This window comes from Capsicum annuum, chromosome 1, assembly GCF_002878395.1.
Source record: "Capsicum annuum cultivar UCD-10X-F1 chromosome 1, UCD10Xv1.1, whole genome shotgun sequence".
NCBI lineage: Eukaryota > Viridiplantae > Streptophyta > Magnoliopsida > Solanales > Solanaceae > Capsicum > Capsicum annuum.
Genome location: NC_061111.1, coordinates 936,500 through 958,010, shown reverse-complemented (window position 1 = coordinate 958,010; position 21,511 = coordinate 936,500). Strand labels below are relative to the sequence as shown.

Below are 21,511 nucleotides of genomic sequence, written 5' to 3'. Positions count from 1 at the left end.
ATTGATCGGGTCATGCCAGGAAGGTTGGGGATTATCCCAGTGTTGTCCGTTCAAATTTTTGTAGCCATTTGGGTGGACCAAATAGGTAAAACGGCACGAATGGGGTGTTTTCAGGCCAAATCGATGTGCTGTAGCCCACAATTTTGGGGGTGGGCTCAGGGTACGGGCGTGCTCTAGTTAAAAATTGATCGGCGTGTGTCAGGGATGTTGGGGATTATCTCAGTGTGATCCTGTAAATTTTTGTGGCCATTTGGATGGACAAATGGGCAAAACAGCGCAAATGGGGCATTTTTGGGCCAAATTGGTGTGCTATAGCCCACGTTTTAGGGGGTGGGCCCAGGGTTCGAGCGTGCTGTGGTTCAAAAATCAATCGGGGCATGCCAGGGAGGTTGGGGATCATTCCAGTGTAGTTCATTTAAATTTTTGTGGCCATTTAGATGGACAAACGAGCAAAACAGCACGAACGAGGCATTTTCGGGACAAATCAATGTGCTATAGCTCATGGTTTCGGGGGTGGGCTCGGGGTCTTGGCGTTCTATGGGCCAAAAATTGATTGGGGCATGCCAGGGAGGTTAGGGATCATCCCAGTGTGGTCCGTTTAAATTTTTGTGGCCATTTGGGGGGACAAATGGGAAAAACGGCTCTAACGGGGCATTTTCGGGCCAAATCGGTGTGTATTGCCCATAGTTTTTGGGGTGGGCCCGAGTTTCAGGCGAGATATGGTCCAATAATCTACCGAGGAATTCCAAGGGGGTTTGGATTGTCCCAGTGTGGTACGTTTAAATTTTTATGGCTATTTAGTTGGACAAACAGGCGAAACGGAACAAATGGGGCATTTTCGGGCCAAATCGGTGTCCTATAGCCTACGGTTTCAAGAGTAGGCCTGGGGCCCGGGCGTGCTGTAGTCCAAAAATCGATCGGGGCATACTAGGGAGGTTGGGACTTATCCCAATGTGATCCGTTTAAATTTTTGTGGCCATATGGGTGGACAAACAGGCGAAACGGCTTGAATGAGGCATTTTTGTGCAAAATCGGTGTGCTATAGCCTACGATTTTGGGGGTGAGCCCGGGGACTGAGTGAGCTATGGGTTACAAATCGACCAGTGATGGGGGACAAACAAGAGAACACAAAACAACTCCAAAACAGTCCACTAATCTTAAGGATTTGAGGACCCTTTTGAAGACCACTCTCTGATTCGCTATCAACAACACAATAACAAGATAAAGAGGTATGTTTTCAACACCAAAAAAGACACAACATAAGATGAACAAGATGAACATAATGGTTACAAAATTCGGATTCAACAAGTCACAAAAATAGTCCACTATGAATCTACAGAGTGCAATAAGATAAAGGTAGGTAGATAGAACAAATGAGGAAATAATATTAACAACCCAAGACTTGTTACACTCTTGGACCTTTAATACTACACACAACACAAACCTATCTCTTACGTTGGTACAAGAGTGCCTTCGATCTCCCAAGCATCCAATGTTTCCAAGCTTGAATCCAACACGAGTGATTCCACACTCAAGTTGATTTCCTTTGTTACATGTTTCAGATTTGTGGTCTTCTCTCCTTAGAGAGGAAATGTTTCTAAGTATTATACAAAAACCATATTGAGCAAAGTCTCCAAACAAATGACCTAAAAGGCTCCTTATATAGTAGTTTACAAACAAGGTGTGAAATGTCCAAAATGACCCCTTAGTCTCAAGTCTTCAAGTGGTTCCCTTGGAGAGCATTATATGGACGGTTTTGGACCCTTTTTAAGTCCTCATTTTCACTTCACGTTCACACTCCAAGTCTCGGATTCAATACATCTTACAAACATTCATCCTCGTGGTCGTACCCGTATCAATCGGGACATGCCAGTGATGTTGGGGATCATTCCAGTATGGTCCGTTTAAATTTTCATGGCCATTTGGGTGGACAAATGGGTGAAATAGCCTAAACAGGCCATTTTTCGGACATATTGGTTGCTATAGCCCATGATTTCGGGGGTGGGCTCGGGGTCCAGCGTGCTCTGGGCCAAAAATCAATCGAGGCATGCCAAAGAGGTTGGGGATCGTCCCACTATGGTCCGTTTAAACTTTCATGGCCATTTGGGTGAAAAAATGGACAAAATGGCTCAAATGAGGCATTTTTGGGCCAAATCGGTGTACTATAGCCCACGGTTTTGAGGGTGTGCCCGAGGTTCGAGGGTGTTGTGGGCCAAATATCATTTGAGGCATGCCAGGGAGGTCCGAGATGGTTCCAATATGGTCCTTTTAAATTTTTGTGGCTATTTGGGTAGGCAAATGGGCGAAACAGCGCGAATGGGGTGTTTTCAGGCCAAATCGATGTCAATAGCCCACGGTTTAGAGGATAGGCCCAGGGTCTGGGTATGTGCTGTGGGCTAAAAATTGACCGAGGTGTGTCAGAGAGGTTTGGAATCGTCCCAATGTGGTCCGTTTAAAATTTTCATGGCCATTTGGGTGGACAAACAGGTGAAACGATGCTAACGGGGCATTTTTGGGCCAAATTGGTGTGCTATAGCAAATGATTTTTGGGCTGGGTCCAGGGTCCGGGCGTGCTGTATACCGAAAGTTGATCGGGACATGCCAGGGAGGTTGGGTATCATCCCAGTGTAATCCGTTTAAATTTTTTTGGCCATTTGGGAGGACAAACGGGCGAAACAGCGTGAACGGGGCATTTTCGAGCTAAATCGATGTGATATAGCCTACGGTTTCGGGGGTGGACCCGATGTTCGAGCGTGCTGTAGGCCGAAACTCAACCGGGGCATTCCAGATAGGTTGTAGATCATCCCAGTATTGTCTGTTTAAATTTTTGTGGCCAATTCGGTGGACAAACGGGAAAAACAATGCAAACGGGGCACTTTCGGGCCAAATCAATGTGCCATAGCCTACGATTTTGGGGGTGGGAACGGGGTACAGACGTGCTGTGGGTCAAAAATTGACCGGGCCATGTCAGGGAGGTTGAGGATCATCCCTGTGTGATCTGTTTAAATTTTTGTGGCCATTTGGGTGGACAAACGGGCAAAACGACGTGAACGTGGAATTTTTGGGCTAAATCGGTGTGCTATAGCCCTTGGTTTTGGGGGTGGGCCAGGGATCCGGGAGTGCTGTGGGCTGAAAATCGATCGAGGCATGCTAGGGATGTTAAGGATCATCCCAGTATGGTCCGTTTAAATTTTTGTGCCATTTCTGTGGATAAACGAGCAAAACGGCACGTACGAGGCATTTTTGGGCTAAATCGGAGTGCTATACCCTACGGTTTTAGGGGTGGGCTCAGGGTCTGGGCATGCTGTAGGACTAAAATTGACCAAGGCGTGTCAGAGAGGTTGGGGATAATCCCAGTGTGGTCCGCTTAAATTTTCGTGGCCATTTGGGTGGACAAACGGGTGAAATGGCGTGACCATGGCATTCGGGCCAAATCGGTGTGCTATAGCCCAAGATTTTGGGGGTGGGCTCAAGTTTCGGGCGTGTTATGGGCCAAAAATCAATCAGGGCATGCCAAGGAGGTTGAGGATCATCCTAGTGTGGCCTGTTTAAATTTTTGTGGCCATTTGAGGGGACAAACGGGCGAAACGGCTCAAACGGGGCATTTTTGGGCCAAATAGGTGTGCTATAGCCCACGATTTCAGGGAAGGGCCTGAGGTCCGGGTGTGCTGTAGGTCCAAAATCGATCAAGATATGCCAGGGAGGTTCGGGATCATCCCAATGTGGTCCGTTTAAATTTTCATGGCCATTTGAGTGGACAAACGGGCGAACCGACGCCAACAGGGCATTTTTGGGCCAAATCAGAGTGCTTAGCACACGGTTTTGGGGTAGACCCAGGGTTCGAGAGTGATGTGAATCAAAAATTGATCGGGACATGCCAGGGAGGTTGGGGATCATCCTAATGTGGTCCATTTAATTTTTCGTGGCCATTTGGGTGGACAAAGTGGCGAAACAGCGCGAGCGGGGGGTTTTGGGCCAAACTGGTTTGTTGTAGCCCATGGTTTCGCTGGTGGGCTTGGTTTTCGAGTGTGTTGTGGGCTGAAAGTCGGTCGAGGCATGCCAGAGAGGTTAGGAATCATCCCAGTGTGGTCCATTTATATTTTCGTGGCCATATGGGTGGACAAATGGGTAAAACGGTGCGAACAGGGCATTTTTTGACAAAATTGGTGTGCTATAGCCCACTATTTTCAAGGTGGGCCTGGGGTCCGGGCGTGCTATAGGCCGCAAATCCATAGGAGCATTCCAGGGAGGTTAGAGATTGTCCCAGTGTTGTCCGTTTAAATTTTTGAGGCCATTTCATTGGACCAACGGGCGAAACGGTGCGAATGGGGCATTTTTGGGCTAAGTCGATGTGCTATAGCCCACAATTTCGGGGGTGGGCCTGAGTACAGGCGTGCTGTGAGCCAAAAATTGATCGAGGCATGCCAGGGAGTTTGGGTATCTTTCTCGTGTGATCCTTTAAATTTTTGTGGCCATTTGGGTGGACAAATGGGAAAAACGGAGCGACCGGGGCATTTTCGAGCCAAATCGGTGTGCTGTAGCCCACGTTTTTGGGGTAGGCCAGGGGTCCGGGCATGCTGTAGGCCAAAAATAGATCGGGTCATGACATGGAGGTTGGGGATCATCATAATATGGTCTGTTTAAATTTTCGTGGCTATTTGGGTGGACAAATGGGCGAAACAACGCGAATGGGGCATTTTTGGGCCAAATCGGTGTAATATAGCCCACGGTTTTGGGGGTGGACCCAGGGTCCGGGCATTTTATTGGTTGAAAATTTATCGGGGCATGCCAGGAAGGTTGGGGATCGTCCCAGTTTGGTCCATTTAAATTTTTGTAGCCATTTGGGTTGATAAATGGATGAAACAGCGCGAACGGGACATTATCGGGCCAAATCGGTGTACTATAGCCCACAGTTTCTGGGGTGGGCCCAAGGTCCAGGCGTGCTATTGCCCTATTTTCATCGTTTCACCAGTTTGTCCACCTAAATATCCTCGAAAAATTAAAAGTACCACACTGGGACGATCCCCAACCTCCTTGGCATGCCCCGATCGATTTTTGGCCCACAGATTCAAGCGTATTATGGGCCAAAAATTGATCCAAAAGGCCACAAAAAATTAAATGGACCATACTGGAATGATCCCAAACCTCCCTGGCATGCCCCAGTTGATTTTCAGCCAACATTATGCCCGAATCTCAGGCCTACCCCCAAAAATCGTGGGCTATAGCACACCGATTTGCCCCGAAAATGCTCCGTTTGCACCGTTTTGCCCGTTTGACCATCCAAATGGCCATGAAAATTTAAATGGACCATACTGAACGATCCTCAGCCTCCCTGGCATGCCCCGATCAATTTTTGACTAACGGCACGCCTGAACCCCGGGTCCACCCTCGAAACCATGGGCTATAGGACATCGATTTGGTACTAAAATTCCCCATTCGCGTCGTTTCGCCCGTTTGTCTACCCAAATATCCATAAAAATTTAAACGGACCACACTGGGACGATCTCCAATTCCCTGGCATGCCTCGATCGATTTTAGGCCCACAACATACTCGGACCCTGGACCCACCCCTAAAATCGTGGGCTATAGCAATACCAATTTGGCTCGAAAATGCTTCATTCGCGCCGTTTCTCCCATTTGTCCACTCAAATGGCCACAAAAATTTAAACGAACCACACTGGGACGATCCCCAACCTCCCTGGCTTGGTTCGGTTAATTTTTAGCCCGCAGCATGCCCAAACCTCGGGGCTACCCATAAAATCGTGGTCTATAGCACACTGATTTGGCCCGAAAATGCCCTATTCGCGCTATTTCGCGCCATTTCATTCATTTGTCCACCCAAAATGGCCACAAAAATTTAAACGGACCACACTAGGACGATCCCCAACCTCCCTAGCATGCCCCGGTCGATTTTCAGCCCACAGCACACCCGAACCCTGAACCCCGGGACCACCCCCTAAACCGTGGGCTATAGTACACCGATTTGGTCGAAAAATTCCCTGTTTGTGCCATTTTTCCCGTTTGTCCACCCAAATGGCCATAAAATTTAAACGGACCACACTGGAATGATCCCCAACCTCCCTGACACGCCTCAGTTGATTTTTGTCCCACGGCACGCTCGGACACCGGGTTCACCCCCAAAACCGTGGGCTATACCACATAGATTTGGCCCGAAAATTTTCCGTTCACGCCATTTTGCCCGTTTGTCCACCCAAATAGCCCCTAAAATTTAGATGAACCATATTGGGATGATACCCAACCTCCCTGGCATGCCTTGGTCTATTTTTGGCCCACAGCATGCCCGGACCCCTAGCCCACCTTTGAAACCGTGGGCTATAGCACACCGATTTGCCCCAAAAATGCCTCGTTCGCGTCGTTTCGCCCGTTTGTCTACCCAAATGGCCACAAAAATTTAAACAGACCATACTGGGATGATCCCTAACCTCCCTAGTACTCCTCGATTGATTTTCAGCTTATAGGACACCCGGATCCTAGGCCCACCCCCAAAACCATGGGCTATAGCACACCGATTTGGCCCAAAAATAACCCATTCATGCCATTTTGCCTTTTTATCTATCCAAATAGCCACAAAAATTTAAATGGGCCATACTGGGACGATCCCCAACCTACCTGGCATGCCCCGGTCAATTTTTAGCCCACAAAATACTCGAACCCCAAGCCCACCCTCAAAATCGTGGGCTATAGCACACCGATTTAGCCAAAAATGCTTCGTTCGCACTATTTCGCCCATTTGTCCACCCAAATAGCCACGAAAATTTAAACGGACCACACAGGGAAAATCCCCAACCTACCTGGCTCACCCCGGTCAATTTTTGACCTATAACACACCCGAACCCTGGGCCCACCCCTAAAACCGTGGGCTATAGCATATAGATTTAGCTCAAAATTGCCCTGTTCGCGCCGTTTCGCCCGTTTGTCCACCCAAATGGCCACAAAAATTTAAACGGACCACACTAGGACGATCTTCATCCGCCCTAGCATACCCCGGTCGATTTTTGGCCAAAATCACGCCCGGACCCTGGGCCCACCCCCTAAATGTGGGCTATAACACACCAATTTGGCCTAAAAATGCCCCATTCGCACTATTTTGCCCGTTTGTCCACCCAAATGGCCATGAAAATTTGAACGGACCACACTAGGATGATCTTCAACCTCCCCGACATGCCCCGATCGATTTTTAGCCCACATCACTCCCGAACCCTGGGCCCACCCCTAAAACCATGGGCTATAGCACACCGATTTGGCTAAAAAATGCCCCTTTCGCATCGTTTCGCTCGTTTGTTTACCCAAATAGCCACAAAATTTAAACAGACCACACTGTGATGATACCAACTTCCCTGGCATGCCCTAGTCGATTTTCATCCCACAATACGTCGGGACTCCGGGCCCATCCCCAAAACCATGGGCTATAGCATACCGATTTGGCCCAAAAATATCCCATTTGTGCTTTTTCGCCCATTTGTCCCCCAAACACCAAAATAAGGTCATTCTCTTTCAAAATCACCAAGAACACTTCTTAGGGTTTCAACCCAAAGATCAAAATATCTTAAGATTTCACCATGGTTTTTCAATAATTCTTCGAGATTCGGAATCCCCATTGCGAGGGCTACAAGAAGCACCCATCAATTGTTCGAATATAATCCCTAAAGCACGAGTTCATTCAAGAGTCATAAATTAAGGTACGTGGGGTTTTCCTAAAAATTTATGGGCAAAGAAACCTTCTTTAATTCATGCTAAAAATTTAGAAATCATGATTTTACGGAAAGGGTTTGAATTTTACCATTACTAGCATGTTTTAGAAGCTTTAATTTATATTGTTTGGTCTTTAGGCCTTCCCCTGAAGTGATTTGAAATCCTATGAATATGTATGTATGTATTTTAATGTGATTTTTGAATTGAGAGCATGACTCACATGAAATCCTTCTTTTGATATAATTTATCTCATTTTTCATATGATATGGATTGTTTTGAAATGCATCTTGAAAAGCATGATACAAAATGTATTGATTTATACTATGACATGAATATGATTTTTGAATCAAAAGAGAGGGTTGTTTGAATTGATAAATATTGAATATAAATATATAATGAAAAGAGTTGCATGGTTTGACAAAGATTTCAGGACCACCACATTGTTATTGAAAGAATGATAATCCTTTTATAGTTTTGACTTGTGCTTTCGGAACATGAAATCTCTTATACTATTTGAATGTTTGGGTGGTCTGAATTGAGTTTTTAATGAAAGAATTATGATGATGCATTATGGATCAAAAATAGAACTTTCAAGTCTTGGTGTGACGACACCAATACAGATAATGCCATGTTAATTTTGAACAAAATAGAATGCATGTTTGAAAATCAAATTTTCAAATTTTGAAACTACAATGATGCATGTTTCAAAACAGGATAAAATTGGGCATAAAGAGAGCTTAGGTGGTTCCCCGAAGAAGGCACGAGTTTAGATAACTCATTGCCCAAAATCGTGATTTTTCTATTCGGGTATATTATTTTACGCTAGCCTAGTGCCCTGTGGCATATCAAACTCAGACACTCCAACCCTTGCAGCACACTTAGGTTGGGGGCTTCCCCGCCGCTTCAATGGTGGATTTCATATAGCTCGTGGAATATCAGACTTGTAGGGGAGTGCCACCTAACTCAGAAGTAATACGAAGAATAGAATTGCATTGACAAAAAGGTTTTATGTTTTCAAAAATGCCCATGTATTTTGAAATTATATCTTTCATGATATTTATGACTAGATCTCAACTGTTTTATTTATATACAAGCTTTATTTTGGATTTCTTCGCATACCAGTACATCTGTATTGACCCCCCTCCCTTCCAGGTTCTAAGGCTAAATCTAGGGGTCCCGATAAGCAGTAGACTTTCTCCAGAAAGAAGTGCAGAGTCCCGTGGTGAGCCTTCTATGTTTTAGAAGCCTAGATACTTCAGTCGTTTATCATTAGTATGTTTTGGTCTACTGGGGGCCTTGTCCCAGTTTTCAGACAGTTGGGTTTTTGCATGCAGTAGAGATTTCGCAGACTGAGTCAGCTATCGTTCGGATGTTTTTTTGAATTACAGCTTTCATTATGATTTAAATTCAAATTTAATGACCATGTTTCCGTTTCAGTATATATTTCTGCATTATTTTTTTTATGAACAGTGTATGTGATTACAAGTTAGAAGGGCGTCTGGGCCTTCATGTTTCGGGATGCTCGTCACGGCTAGGGCCCCGATTCGGGTTGTGACAAACTTGGTATCAGAGCACGGTTCATGGTCCTAGAGTGTCTGTGAAATCGTGTCGGGTAGAGTCTTGTTTATGGGTGTGTAGCATGCCACACTTATAGGCAAGAGGCTACTAGGCGTTTAGGAATGTCTCTCTTTCTTCATGTTCTAGTTCGTGCTATGGAGTCAGAATGTTCCTCTTACATACTCTAATTCGTGCTATGGTGTTGCCCATACGGAAGTAAAGTCATCCCAATTCCTTCCTTACTTTGATGTGCTCAGATATGTCTCATTATTGGGGTGATTCAAGTGCAGAAGTTTAGAGTCTAAATGGTATGGTCCTTTCTGATTAAGCCATATAAGAGTTTAAAATTTATGCAAGGACTTGAGAAGAGTCCGTTAGTGCTCCAAGGTGTATTGATTCTAGTGTAAACTTTGATTCTGATGAAATCGTGCTTTTCAGCCTGCAGTATTAAGTGTATTCAGTCCTTTTCAAAATTTATGTTGCAGACGTCATGCTTCAGGGGGAATGATGTGTAGCCGAATGTTGGAACTGTATTTCCATCCGAGTAGTAGTATAAGTTAAAGTGACGGTGTCATGACCTATTGGTAGTAATATTAGACCAAGAAGTTGGTGATGTGAAGTCGCAAGGTTAGAAATCAGAGTAAGGGTGACTTTTGTGTAGATAAATGTGTTTAGTTGAATAACTGATGTTTGAGAATGATTTACCATTTTATAGTGATAGACTGATGTGGTAGCTAGTAGCATCTGTAGATTGTATGGTAGTCTGTGGGGGAAGTGTTTGACTCAGATTTTTTTTATTTATACAGAGTAAGATGTGTATTCTTACTCAAAAGGAAACTCACTTATCCAGATGCAATCAGTCTTTGCTTGATGATCACATAATTGTTCGTAAAGTTTTATGAAAAAAGTAGTTATTTCCCATTCACGTGGGGGATTGTTGGGTTCATGATTAAAGTGTGAATGGAAATGGAGGGAACCAAATGGAGGGAGAAAAAAAATTGAGATAACACTCAAAAATGAAAAGTGTACTCAAAAGTGGAAAGTTTACTAATTTCAAGTGTTTCTTAATATAAACTTTCAAGTGTTTATATTAAGAAACACTTACTCCACATGGTAAGTGAGGCAAGAACCACAAGGTGCCTCGCTCCCTCGTCGTCGTTCGCTCGGCTCGGATTCGAAAAACGATCGATGAGATTAATCTTTTTGGACGAAATTCATTTAAACAGCCTGAAAAATCAAAGAAATGAAGAAACGATGATTGCAAGTCTGTTCGGAAAAGACAAACTCTTTTTGAGAAGGGGTACCTAATGGCTATATAAACCCGCATTTTCCACAGGTTTAAATACGAAATTTACTGCATTTTAAAACACTTCTTGTCTTCAAAATACTTTGTGTGATCATCTAATCGTTGAGTGAGTTTGAAGAAAAATCCGACCGTTTAACCAATTAACTATTTTGGCCAAAATTACCATTTAAAATGGAGGATATGGTGAGTTAAACGAATGGTGGTGAGTATCCAATAAGTGATGTCATTACGGGTAAAAATGAGATGCTTAAACGAAAGAATTTTTAAAAAAAGAGAAAAGCGTCATTGAAAATGCATTACATAAATTAAAACAAAGCGAATAGTATGATCTCTTCATGTTGGGATTCTTTTTAACATATTTAATTAATGCAGCACAGTAAAGGGATTTGGAATCACTGAACTTTTAACTTGTAAGTTGTAAAATTATGATTTGAGTTGTGATCTTTCAATCACTAGATTGTAAAATATCATATATAAAATGTTGCTAAAGCAATAAATATAATAAAGGGTATATGAGCACCTTTATAAAAGAAAAAAAGAGGTGACCCGATGCACGAGCCATCTCACTTTCATATAAGGTTTAGAGAAGCACTGCACCATAGTAGAGAGTAAGTAGACACCTAAAGTTTACAATTGAAGATAATTTATTAGCTGGTAAAACCAATATCTTTTCTTGGTCAGCTAAAAGATAAAAAAAAAGTAACTATTTATTATAAGTGGAGTTAGGGTTTTAATATGTCTATCGCATCTAAATTTTAATATCTTTCTTGAATAAAAAAAATTGCAATGAAAGGTCGTGTGATGCCAGGGAAAATGCTACCTGATGCCACCGGGCACCAGTGCAGCTCAGTGACTAAGGGACAACACAACAACATCTGTTGGCGAGAGAGTAGGATATACACACAACTCAACCTTTTATGGGATAGAGAGGTAGTTTCCTGTAGAACCTCGGCTCAAAAGGAATGTTATCGAAGCATAATTGCAAGAAAAATATAACGTGTGAATTGATACTTAAGACATCAGATTGAACAATCCGTTGTTGTTTGTCTGCAGAACAACACGATAATACTTAGTCCATAGGAGATCAACAGAGAATGCTTAATTAAGGATATACTAAATCTGTTCCTATTCAATACTATTATTTGTATATACTCTATTAAATACTCCCTCTGTTCCAAGTTAGTTGTCGTCTTTACTAAAAATAAGAAACAATCAATACTTGTTATTTTACAAAATCAAAACATAATTAGTTTTTTGTTTTCACTTTTACACTTAATAATAAATATGAAGAGACATTAATATACTGAAAGGAAAAGAAACATTAAATAAAAAGAGTAACAAATAAAAATAATTTACTCAAATTACCTTTCTAATTAATGCTATTAAGTACTAGAAATGGAGGGAGCAATAAACCACGACATTGACGGTAGAAAAATTATTCATATTCTAATATTCCATCTAGTCCAAATAAATGGATTATTGAGATATAATATACACGTAATAAAAAAAAAAATTAGGATATAAATGGTAAATTACTTTCTACTGACACGTGGTGGGAGTAGAAGTGGATAGTTCAGTTGAGAAAAACTTGTATACAATTTTAAAGTTACCACGGATAACTTGACAAGTGGTGGGGTGGGAGTATATAAATTGGGAAAAACATGAAGGTTGGTGTTGGGAGTGTATATAAATGGTCATTTGTGGCTCTGTGTGCAAACCCTTAAGAGACAAATATAGAAATGGAAGTTGAAAAAGGCTCCTCCGATGTTACTCAATTTCCAGCAGATTCATTGTGTATTCTGCCACCAGAAATCATCACTGAAATCCTCTTCAGGCTTCCTGTAAAGTCTCTGTTGAAGTTCAGGTCTGTTTCGAAATCTTGGCTTACTTTAATCTCTAGCCTTGAATTTATCGACACCCATCTCAGTTTATCAGCCGATAAGGAAGAGATGCTCCATTTGATTATTTTGAATGATCTCGATTTTGGAGATAAGTGGTGTTTCAAAGGATGTCCTGTTGCATCTTTATTTAATGACTCTGTTACTCGGGCTGTTGACTTGAGTTATCCCATTGAAGACGACAGTTATAAGCTCAATATTGTGGGAGGTTGCAATGGGTTGATTTTACTTGCCAACAGGTCCATTAAATATTTGGTTCTATGGAATCCAACAATTAGAAAACACAAGAATTTGCCTGAATTTAGACCTAGGCGGGAAGAGCCTTATTACGATCCCGTATATGGTTTTGGGTATGATGAGCTCCATCATGATTATAAGGTAGTGTGTATTTTTTATAATTATACTAATGATTTTGTTGATGACGTTGAAGTCAAAGTATATAGTCTAAAGAGTGACTCTTGGAATAGTGTTGAGTATTGTGGGGAGTCATTCTTTATCAAAAACAGTGGTGGTTTTTATGAGGACACTTTGAACTCTCTCGGCTTGATTGTGGATGGGAAGCTTCATTGGGATATGGGCAGAAATAAAAATATTGTTTCCTTTGATATAGCTAATGAGAAATGGAATAAGGTGGAGAAGCCCTCCTCCTATGGAGTAGGAGAGACTGAATCATTTCTGTGGAAGTTGGGAAGTAATCTTTGTGTCTATACTGATTACAAGGAAACTCAATTTTGCATTTGGGTAATGAAGGAGTATGGGGTTAAACAATCTTGGATAAAGAAGCATACCATCAGGTATCCAAATGATGATAAATTTTTTTGGCCTCTTTTTGTGTCAAATAAAGGTGAAATGTTGTTCTTGGTTCGATCAGAGTTCATGATATACAATTCAAAAGATGATTCACTCAGATATACAAATGTTACTAACCGTGAAAGCAATCATGCTTTGAAAATCTACATTGAAAGCCTAGTTTGTCCTTTTTCAAGGGACAAATAATACTGCAAAAGAAAGCAGGGAAAAACTTATATCAAAACAATCGAGTAACAAATAACTTGTAAGACTACTTTCTTGTCAAGTGCTTTCAAATTCTGTTTGTTATGTATTTCAAATATAGAACAGTATTACGCGCATGTGAAGGAACTCTTTAAACTAAAGGTAGACGCCTCTATCTGTATGTGTCATACTATCAACTATGTATTGTGATATTTTTGGAATTTGGACCCAAGTTAGTCTAACAAAAAAAAAAAAAAACTAATCCTTTTAGAGAAAAAATGTTAAGGCTGTGTATTTAGGGATTCTTTCTAGTTGTATCTATTGGAGCTAGAGAGGTCTATAGTACTCACCCAATTACTCCCTTTGGACAAGGATAATATGATCATGTGACTGGTATTAGTACATCTTGAAGTCATGGACTAGAGTATCAGTTCATGAATGGAGGATGTAGGATAGTTTAGCTCCCTATCGAATTTGAGAAACGAATTCAACCTTGAAAATGGAAGTACTTTGGTTCAGTTCCCGTTACTAATATGTACACCGACCCCTAGTTTGACCTACCAATCTAAAAAGGAAAATTATATTTATAGTTCAACTCTCTTTTGAGAAATTTGTATATATTCAACATGTTCTCTCTGGGATATATGGAAATGCCTGTTTCTTGCATTTCATGAGTAGGGTGGAGGCATGTGGGATGAAGAGATGTCATCTAACATAACATTTGATTTATTGGACAATTTTACTAGTATGTATTGTGATGAGGCACAAACAACCTCTCTACCTTCTCTACCTCACCTCTGAGGTAGTGATACGGATTGCGTGTACTCTTTCCCTCCCAAACTCCACTTTGTGAGAATATACTGGTAGGTTGTTGTTGTTGAATTGTGATGAGACAATTGCCATTTCTCTCATTGATGTTAGGGGTTTGAACCTCGCTTATCACTTAACAAAACTGATTTTTTTTAACCTCAACTTCAATATAGAAAAAGGGATGAAAAAATTTATGCTACTGGTTTATATGACGATGCAATCTTACTGATAAAAACTTCTTAGTAACTACACAAGCACATATTAAAGTAGTTGAATCAACACCAGCTGATAATTTGATAGCCCATGCATCGAAGAGAACACACACTAATGCACCTTCATGAACCAGCAAAATATCAAATCACAGCATGAGAGAAAGTAATCCATTGCATGCATATGGAAGCAAAAGACAGTTGAGATCTTAAACAGGGAGAATTCCTCCAGTTCATCAGACCACATGTAACAGAGTCGCAAAATGTCAACAACAAAAAAATTATTACTCCATAAACTAATAGCAACATTCAGCAGTTCCTCACTAGCGTTTTCTCACCACAAGATAGAAACATCCCACCCAGTCCGGGGTTCTATTTTCTAGCTACAAATACGGACATAGCTTTATAGTTGATAGTTACAGATCACAAGATACTCGTTCTAAATCACATCATGCACTTGATTAAAATTGTCATTGGTTATTCATTCAGACTCTCCAAAAAACTCAGACAGGGGCTTGTTGATCGTCCAGTTAAGATTTTTTCACCAATACACATCAATCAAAAGCAAGAAAACAGTTTCAAAAACCACCACATTCAGCTGTTCATATTAGTGACTTTTTTGACAAGATATTCTTCTTCCATAAGAAGAATAGAATGATGGTAGCAATATGGTAGCACTTACTGAAACTTATGAAAATTTGCCACCTCTTTGAACGATGAATATAACCTCAGACGTTAGCGAGTATGATAAGAGTAATAGATAACTGTAGCATTTAGATAACACAGAATTGGTGCAGCAAACAAGTTATCAAGTTCCGGTGAGAGATATACCAACTAGTCAGAGAGCTATGTAATAGAAATGATAAAAACCAACCTCGAGTGCTTTGCCTACTTTATCAACTTCAGGAGCATAGTTGATTTTCTGGGAGATCATTATGAGCTCCAGCACACCAACACAAGACTGGCCATATGTTTCAAATACTGGTAATGCCAAAGTCCCTCGAACATTGCAATGCAGGGCGTGATTAAGACGAGGGAACTCTCTACTGGAATAATACTGCACATTTGGAGTCCATTCTGACAACTTTTTCCGGTACACACGGCCCGGAAGTCCTAGAAATCCATCAGTCTCCCTATCCACAGAAAACATCTACATCAAACAATGGGTTGTTGTCACAACCCGAACCGGGGCCCTAGTTGTGACGAGCATCCCGAACCATAAAGACCCGAAATGCTCTTCTATATCTGGATATCATGCACATCAATCATATATCAAAAGAAATGCGGAAATACTAAATACAACGGAACCATGGTCATATATCTAATATAAATTCGATAATAGAAAAGGACAATCCGAAACCATCTAGCAACATTTGAAAACCGTCTGCGAAATCTCTACTACCTGATCACTCACAAAATCTAAAAAAAAACTCGGACAAGGCCCCCAGTAGACCAAAACTATATCTAATAATAGTTGTCTGAAAGCAAACAGGCCTTCTGGAATAAAGAAGGCTCACCAACTGGACACTGCAACTCTGTCTGATAAAATCTACTGCTCACCAGATGTACTGGTACGCAAAGTAATCCAAAATAAAGCTTATATATATAGAGAGAGAGAGAGAGTTGGAGAGCAATTGGTCAAAAAATCATACATGAAATAGTTTTCAAAACACATGGGCACCTTTCTGAAATTTATAAATCATTCTTGACAATGTAGTTTCTGGTCTTCGTATTAATTCTGAGTTAGGTGGTACACCCCTACAAGTCTAAAATTCCACAGGCCGTATGGAATCCGCCATTGACTCGGCGGGGAAGTCCCCAACCCGAGTATGACTCAAGGGTTGGAGTTTGTAATTTTGATACGCCACACGGCACTAGGCCAGCGTAGTATAATATACCCGGATCGGCAAATCACGATTTCGGGCAATGAGTTGTCTAAACTCATGCCTTCTTCGGGGAACCACCTAATCTCTCTTTATGCCCAATTTTATCTTGTTCTGGATCATGCATTTTTTTTCTAGTTTCAACATCTGAAAAGTCTGATTTCAAACATACGTTCTATTCTATTTTAAATTATCATGGCATAATCTGAATTTGTGTCGTCACACCAAGACTTGCAAGTCCTATCTCTGATCCATATTGTGGCATGCATAATTCTTTCATTAAAACACAGTTCAGACCACCCAAACATGCAAACAGTATAAAAGATTTCGTGTTCCGAAAACACAAGTCAAAACTATGCTGAGATTATTCAAACATAAGGTGGTCATGTGCTCTTGGCAAAATCATGCACTCTTTCATTATATGAATATTTTGAACATTCATCAATATAAACAACTCTCTCTCTTTTGAAATCGAAATCATAATTCAAATATAACATCATTCAAGACATCTCATAACATGCTTTTCAAGATGCAATTTAGAACAATTCATATCATATGAAAGATGGGAAAAATCATAACAAGAGAGGGGTTCATTATAATTCGTGCTCTCAATTGAATATTCATCCTTAAACACATTCATACATATATTTATGTATATACATACATACATACATACATACATATATATATATATATATATATATATATAATTTTTCAATCAATTTGGGGAAGGTCTAAAGACCAAAACAATACCATCCAAACTTCTAAAAACATGATTATATTCATAAATCCCAAAACTCTTTTCTTAAAACATGATTTCTATGCCCATGAGATTTTAGGAAACCCCGCGTACCTCGATTACGGAGAATAATGGATGATTCTTGAAGCCTACGATTTAGAAATTCCAAATCTTCAATCAATTTCGAAAACCCACGGTTGAATCTTGAGTTTTTTTAGAGGAGAAGTATATGAACCAGGGTTTTTGTTTGAGGGAAATCTTGAGGAAATCGTATATTATGCTTGTAAAGGTCCTAAATCTATTGTTTGGACGTTTTAAGAGACTTGAAAAAAGTCTAAACTACCCTTGTTAACTTCTGAACGAAACTGAAAAAATTTAAACTAGGAACCCGATCTTATGGGCCACCGCGACGCCCCACTATCACGGTGGCTCACTGGAAATTGACGAATGGGAATTTGGCCCACTCCGCGACGCGCCAACATCGCGGAGTCTCACTAAAAATTGATCATCATCATTTACATCCTCTCCGTGATGCGCCAAGGACAGGAATGATGGTGTTTTACGACTAGGACTTAAATTAACCATAAATCCTTCACCGAGTATCCGTTTTGGACGAATCTTATGTCGACGAAAAATTTATTCAATCATTTACGAAATGAAAAGTTGAAGTCTAAGGAATTCCATAGGGAAATAAGTATAAATCATTCTAGAAGCCAATGCTTGATATTTTAGGGACAAAAATTAAGAAGAAAAAACTTTGGGGTGTTACAGTTGTCCTAAAGTTGTAAGAACATAACAACTCCCATTCTTAACAGGTGCCCAGACCTGAGCTAACACACGTTCTCCCGTTGATTCCTCGAACGTGAGTTCTATATTTATTACTAATGTTGTATGGTAGACAGTCCCGTCTTAATTCATCTGATAGCGTTTGGCAATCACTTTATAACTATGTGCAATTTCATAAAAAAATGAAGATGATCAAATAAAATAAAAATTATGTTGCAGAAGATATAATAACATCACTAAGGTAAAACAACTGATAATCAAGGATATATATGTTCGTTCAATACATAAAGCCATCGATCAACTTAAGTGATAATTTTAAAATATTAAACAACCTTAAAAACTAGACAGGGATTATAATTTGGGAGGTGTGGTTCCCGCATTCTCTTGCGTCTGAATTTGCAGTAGGGCAAGAAACGAAGTTGCACAGGGTAGTGTCCAAGCATAAGTGGATCTCTTTGAGATAAATGTTTTTCTTCAAATCTTCCACGCATGCAACAGACATTATTATTTGCGCCAACCAGATGCTGAACAGCTGTGATGATAACTTGCTTGGTATAAGTATTAGCTGTTGATGGCCTAACTCCACCCTCAGCCAAGTAATCACATAGATTATTCTTGTTGTTTATTGCGATCAAATTGTTATGTACCATTACTGCTCCCTTAAAGTAATCCGCAATTGGGAGAGCCTGACTTGAACAAAAACCATGTTTCGTCCACTCATGCTACCAGAAGCGTCGGTCGTTGCCAGCTGCTAACAAATCAGGCAAAATAGCTTTCAGAGTTGTTTCCAACTTCAGGTCTTTTTGCATCTACTCATACAATTAAGTGTATTTATTAGAAAAAGAAACTTACAAGTATAATTAAAATACATTTAAATGTTACCCAAGTATTTATACTGTGTTATATTTTACATATACACGTACCACAACATCTACGTCCTTCTCTCTTCCTTGAGGCTGAAGACACTTCATGTTGTGTCCGGTTGCATTGGCAGGCCATAGGCCATAAATGGAGAAGACATCACCAGGGCCCGGTTTGCAAGGCAAAGTCCGGCAGAAAGTGTTTTTCCATTGAAGAACATATGCCATTAAATCATAAGAATTTTGACCCGCCATAACTCCAACCGATAAAAGTTGAACTAGCAGAAATACTATTGTCTTGAAATGACAATCCACCATGATATAATAATTGACCTATTGCAAGATATCTAGTAGAGAGATTGGTTTATATTTTTAGTTTAATTATCTATGGGACGCCCCGATCGATTTTTGGTCCACAGCACGCCCGAACCCTGGGCCCACCCCCAAAATCGTGGGCTATTAGCACACCGATTTGGCCCGAAAATGTCTCGTTCATGCCTTTTCGCCCGTTTTTTCACCCAAATGGCTACGAAAAGTTAAACGGACAATACTGAGACGATCCCCAACCTCCCTAGCATGTCCCGGTCGATTTTCGACCCACAGCACGCCCGAACCCTGGGCTCACCCCCAAAACTGTGGGCTATAGCACACTGATTTGGCCCGAAATGCCTCGTTCTCGCCGTTTTGCCTGTTTGTCCACTTAAATGGCCACAAAAATTTAAACGGACCACACTGGGATGATCTCCAACCTCCTTGACACACCCCGGTTGATTTTTAGCCTACAACATGCTCGGACCCTGGGCCCACCCCCAAAATCGTAGGCTATAGCACACCGATTTGGCCCAAAATTACCCCGTTCACGTCGTTTTGCCTATTTGTCCACCCAAATGGCCACGACAATTTAAACGAACTACACTAGGACGATCCCCAACCTCTCTGGCATGCCCAGATCAATTTTTGGCCCACAGCACACTCTAACCCCAGGCTCACCCCTAAAACCGTGGGCTATAGCAATTGATTTGGCCCAAAAATGCCTCGTTTGCATTGTTTCGCCCGTTTGTCCACCCAAATGGCCACAAAAATTTAAACGGACAACACTGGGATGATCCCCAACCTCCCTGACATGCCCCAGTTAATTTTTAGCCCACAACATGCCCGGGCCTCGGGCGCACCCCTAAAACTGTGGGCTATAGCACACCGATTTGGCCTGAAAACACCTCGTTCATATTGTTTTGTCCGTTTGTCCATGCAAATGGCCATGAAAATTTAAACGGACCATACTGAGACGATCCCCAACCTCCCAAGCATGCCCTGGTTGATTTTTGGGCCATAGAATGCCCGAAACCCAAGCTCACCCCCCAAAACCATGGGCTATAGCACACCGATTTAGCCCAAAAATGACCAATTCACGTTGTTTCGCCTGTTTATCCACCTAAATAGCCAAAAAAATTTAAATGGACCACACTAGGATGATCCCCAACCTCCCTGGCACACCCCAGTCAATTTTTGGCCCACAGCACGCTCGAACCCTGGGCCCACCCCCAAAATCATGGGTTATAGCACACCAATTTTGCTCGAAAATGCCCTGTTATCTCCGTTTTGCCCTTTCGCCCGTTTGTCCACCCAAATGACCACGAAAATTTTAAACGGACACCATTGGGGCGATCCCTAACCTCCCTGGAAAGACCCGATCAATTTTTGCCCCACAGTACGCCCCGACCTCGGGCCCACCCTTGAAATTGTAGGCTATAGCACACCGATTTAGCCTGAAAATGCCCGGTTCGCGCCCTTTCACCCGTTTGTCCTCCCAAATGGCTACGAAAATTTAAAAGGACCACACTTGGATGATCCCCAACCTCCCTGGCACGCCCCTGTCGAGTTTCGTCCCACAGCACGCCCGCACCCCAAGCCCACCCCCCAAATCGTGGTCTATAGCAGACTGATTTGGTTCGAAAATGCCCCATTCAAGTTGTTTCGGCCATTTGCCCACCCAAATGGCCACAAAAATTTAACCGAACCACACTGGGACAATTTTATACCTCCCTGGCCCGCCCTAGTTAATTTTTGGCCCACGGCACGCCCCAGTCAATTTTCGGCCCACGACACACCCCAGTCAATTTTTGACCCACGGCACGCCCAGACCCCAGGCCCACCCTCAAAATTGCGGGCTATAGCACATCAATTTGGTCCGAAAATGCCCCATTCGAGCCTTTTCGCCCGTTTGCCCACCCAAATGGACACAAAAATTTAAATGGACCACACTGGGAAGATCTCCAACCTCCTTGGCACACCCCGGTCAATTTTTGGCCCACGGAACGCCCGGACCCTGGGCCCACCCTTGAAACCGTAGGCTATAGCACACTGATTTGGCCCAAAAATGCCCTGTTCGTGTCATTTTGCCCATGATACGAGAGAGACTAGGAACTTACGAAATGACACCAAAATAGTCCACTCAACAAAGCACAAACCAAGGACCCTTTGAGAGCTAGTTTCGGCCAAGAACAAGAATACGAGTTTCACAAGTTAACAAGGTGTTGGTGACACCAAAAATCAGCCAACCAATCTAAGTTAGAACACAATATAATGAACAATGAAGAACAACGATAATGTTATAACAAGACAACACCACACGGCTTACAACACAAGATACAAACTACTACAAGATGAAAACAAACAAAAGGATAGATAGTTAGACAAAGGTGGTGTAAATCCTAGTAACCAAAGAGTACAGAAAACTCTAAGACCCCTAACACCTCC

At 41.7% G+C, this 21,511-nt stretch overlaps 1 protein-coding gene across 1 annotated transcript; it reads left to right on the top strand.

Moving 5' to 3' along the window:
* The first annotated feature begins 12,148 nt into the window (after window positions 1–12,148).
* LOC107863900 (F-box/kelch-repeat protein At3g23880) lies at window positions 12,149–13,642 on the top strand. The gene has a single exon (XM_016710094.2). The coding sequence runs from the start codon at window positions 12,316–12,318 to the stop codon at window positions 13,468–13,470; it is 1,155 nt and encodes a 384-aa protein (XP_016565580.1). The 5' UTR covers window positions 12,149–12,315; the 3' UTR covers window positions 13,471–13,642.
* The last annotated feature ends 7,869 nt before the right edge of the window (window positions 13,643–21,511 follow it).

Excerpts from the sequence above, each read along its gene's own strand:
- LOC107863900 (XM_016710094.2), top strand. The coding sequence starts at position 12,316 with ATGGAAGTTGAAAAAGGCTCCTCCGATGTTACTCAATTTCCAGCAGAT.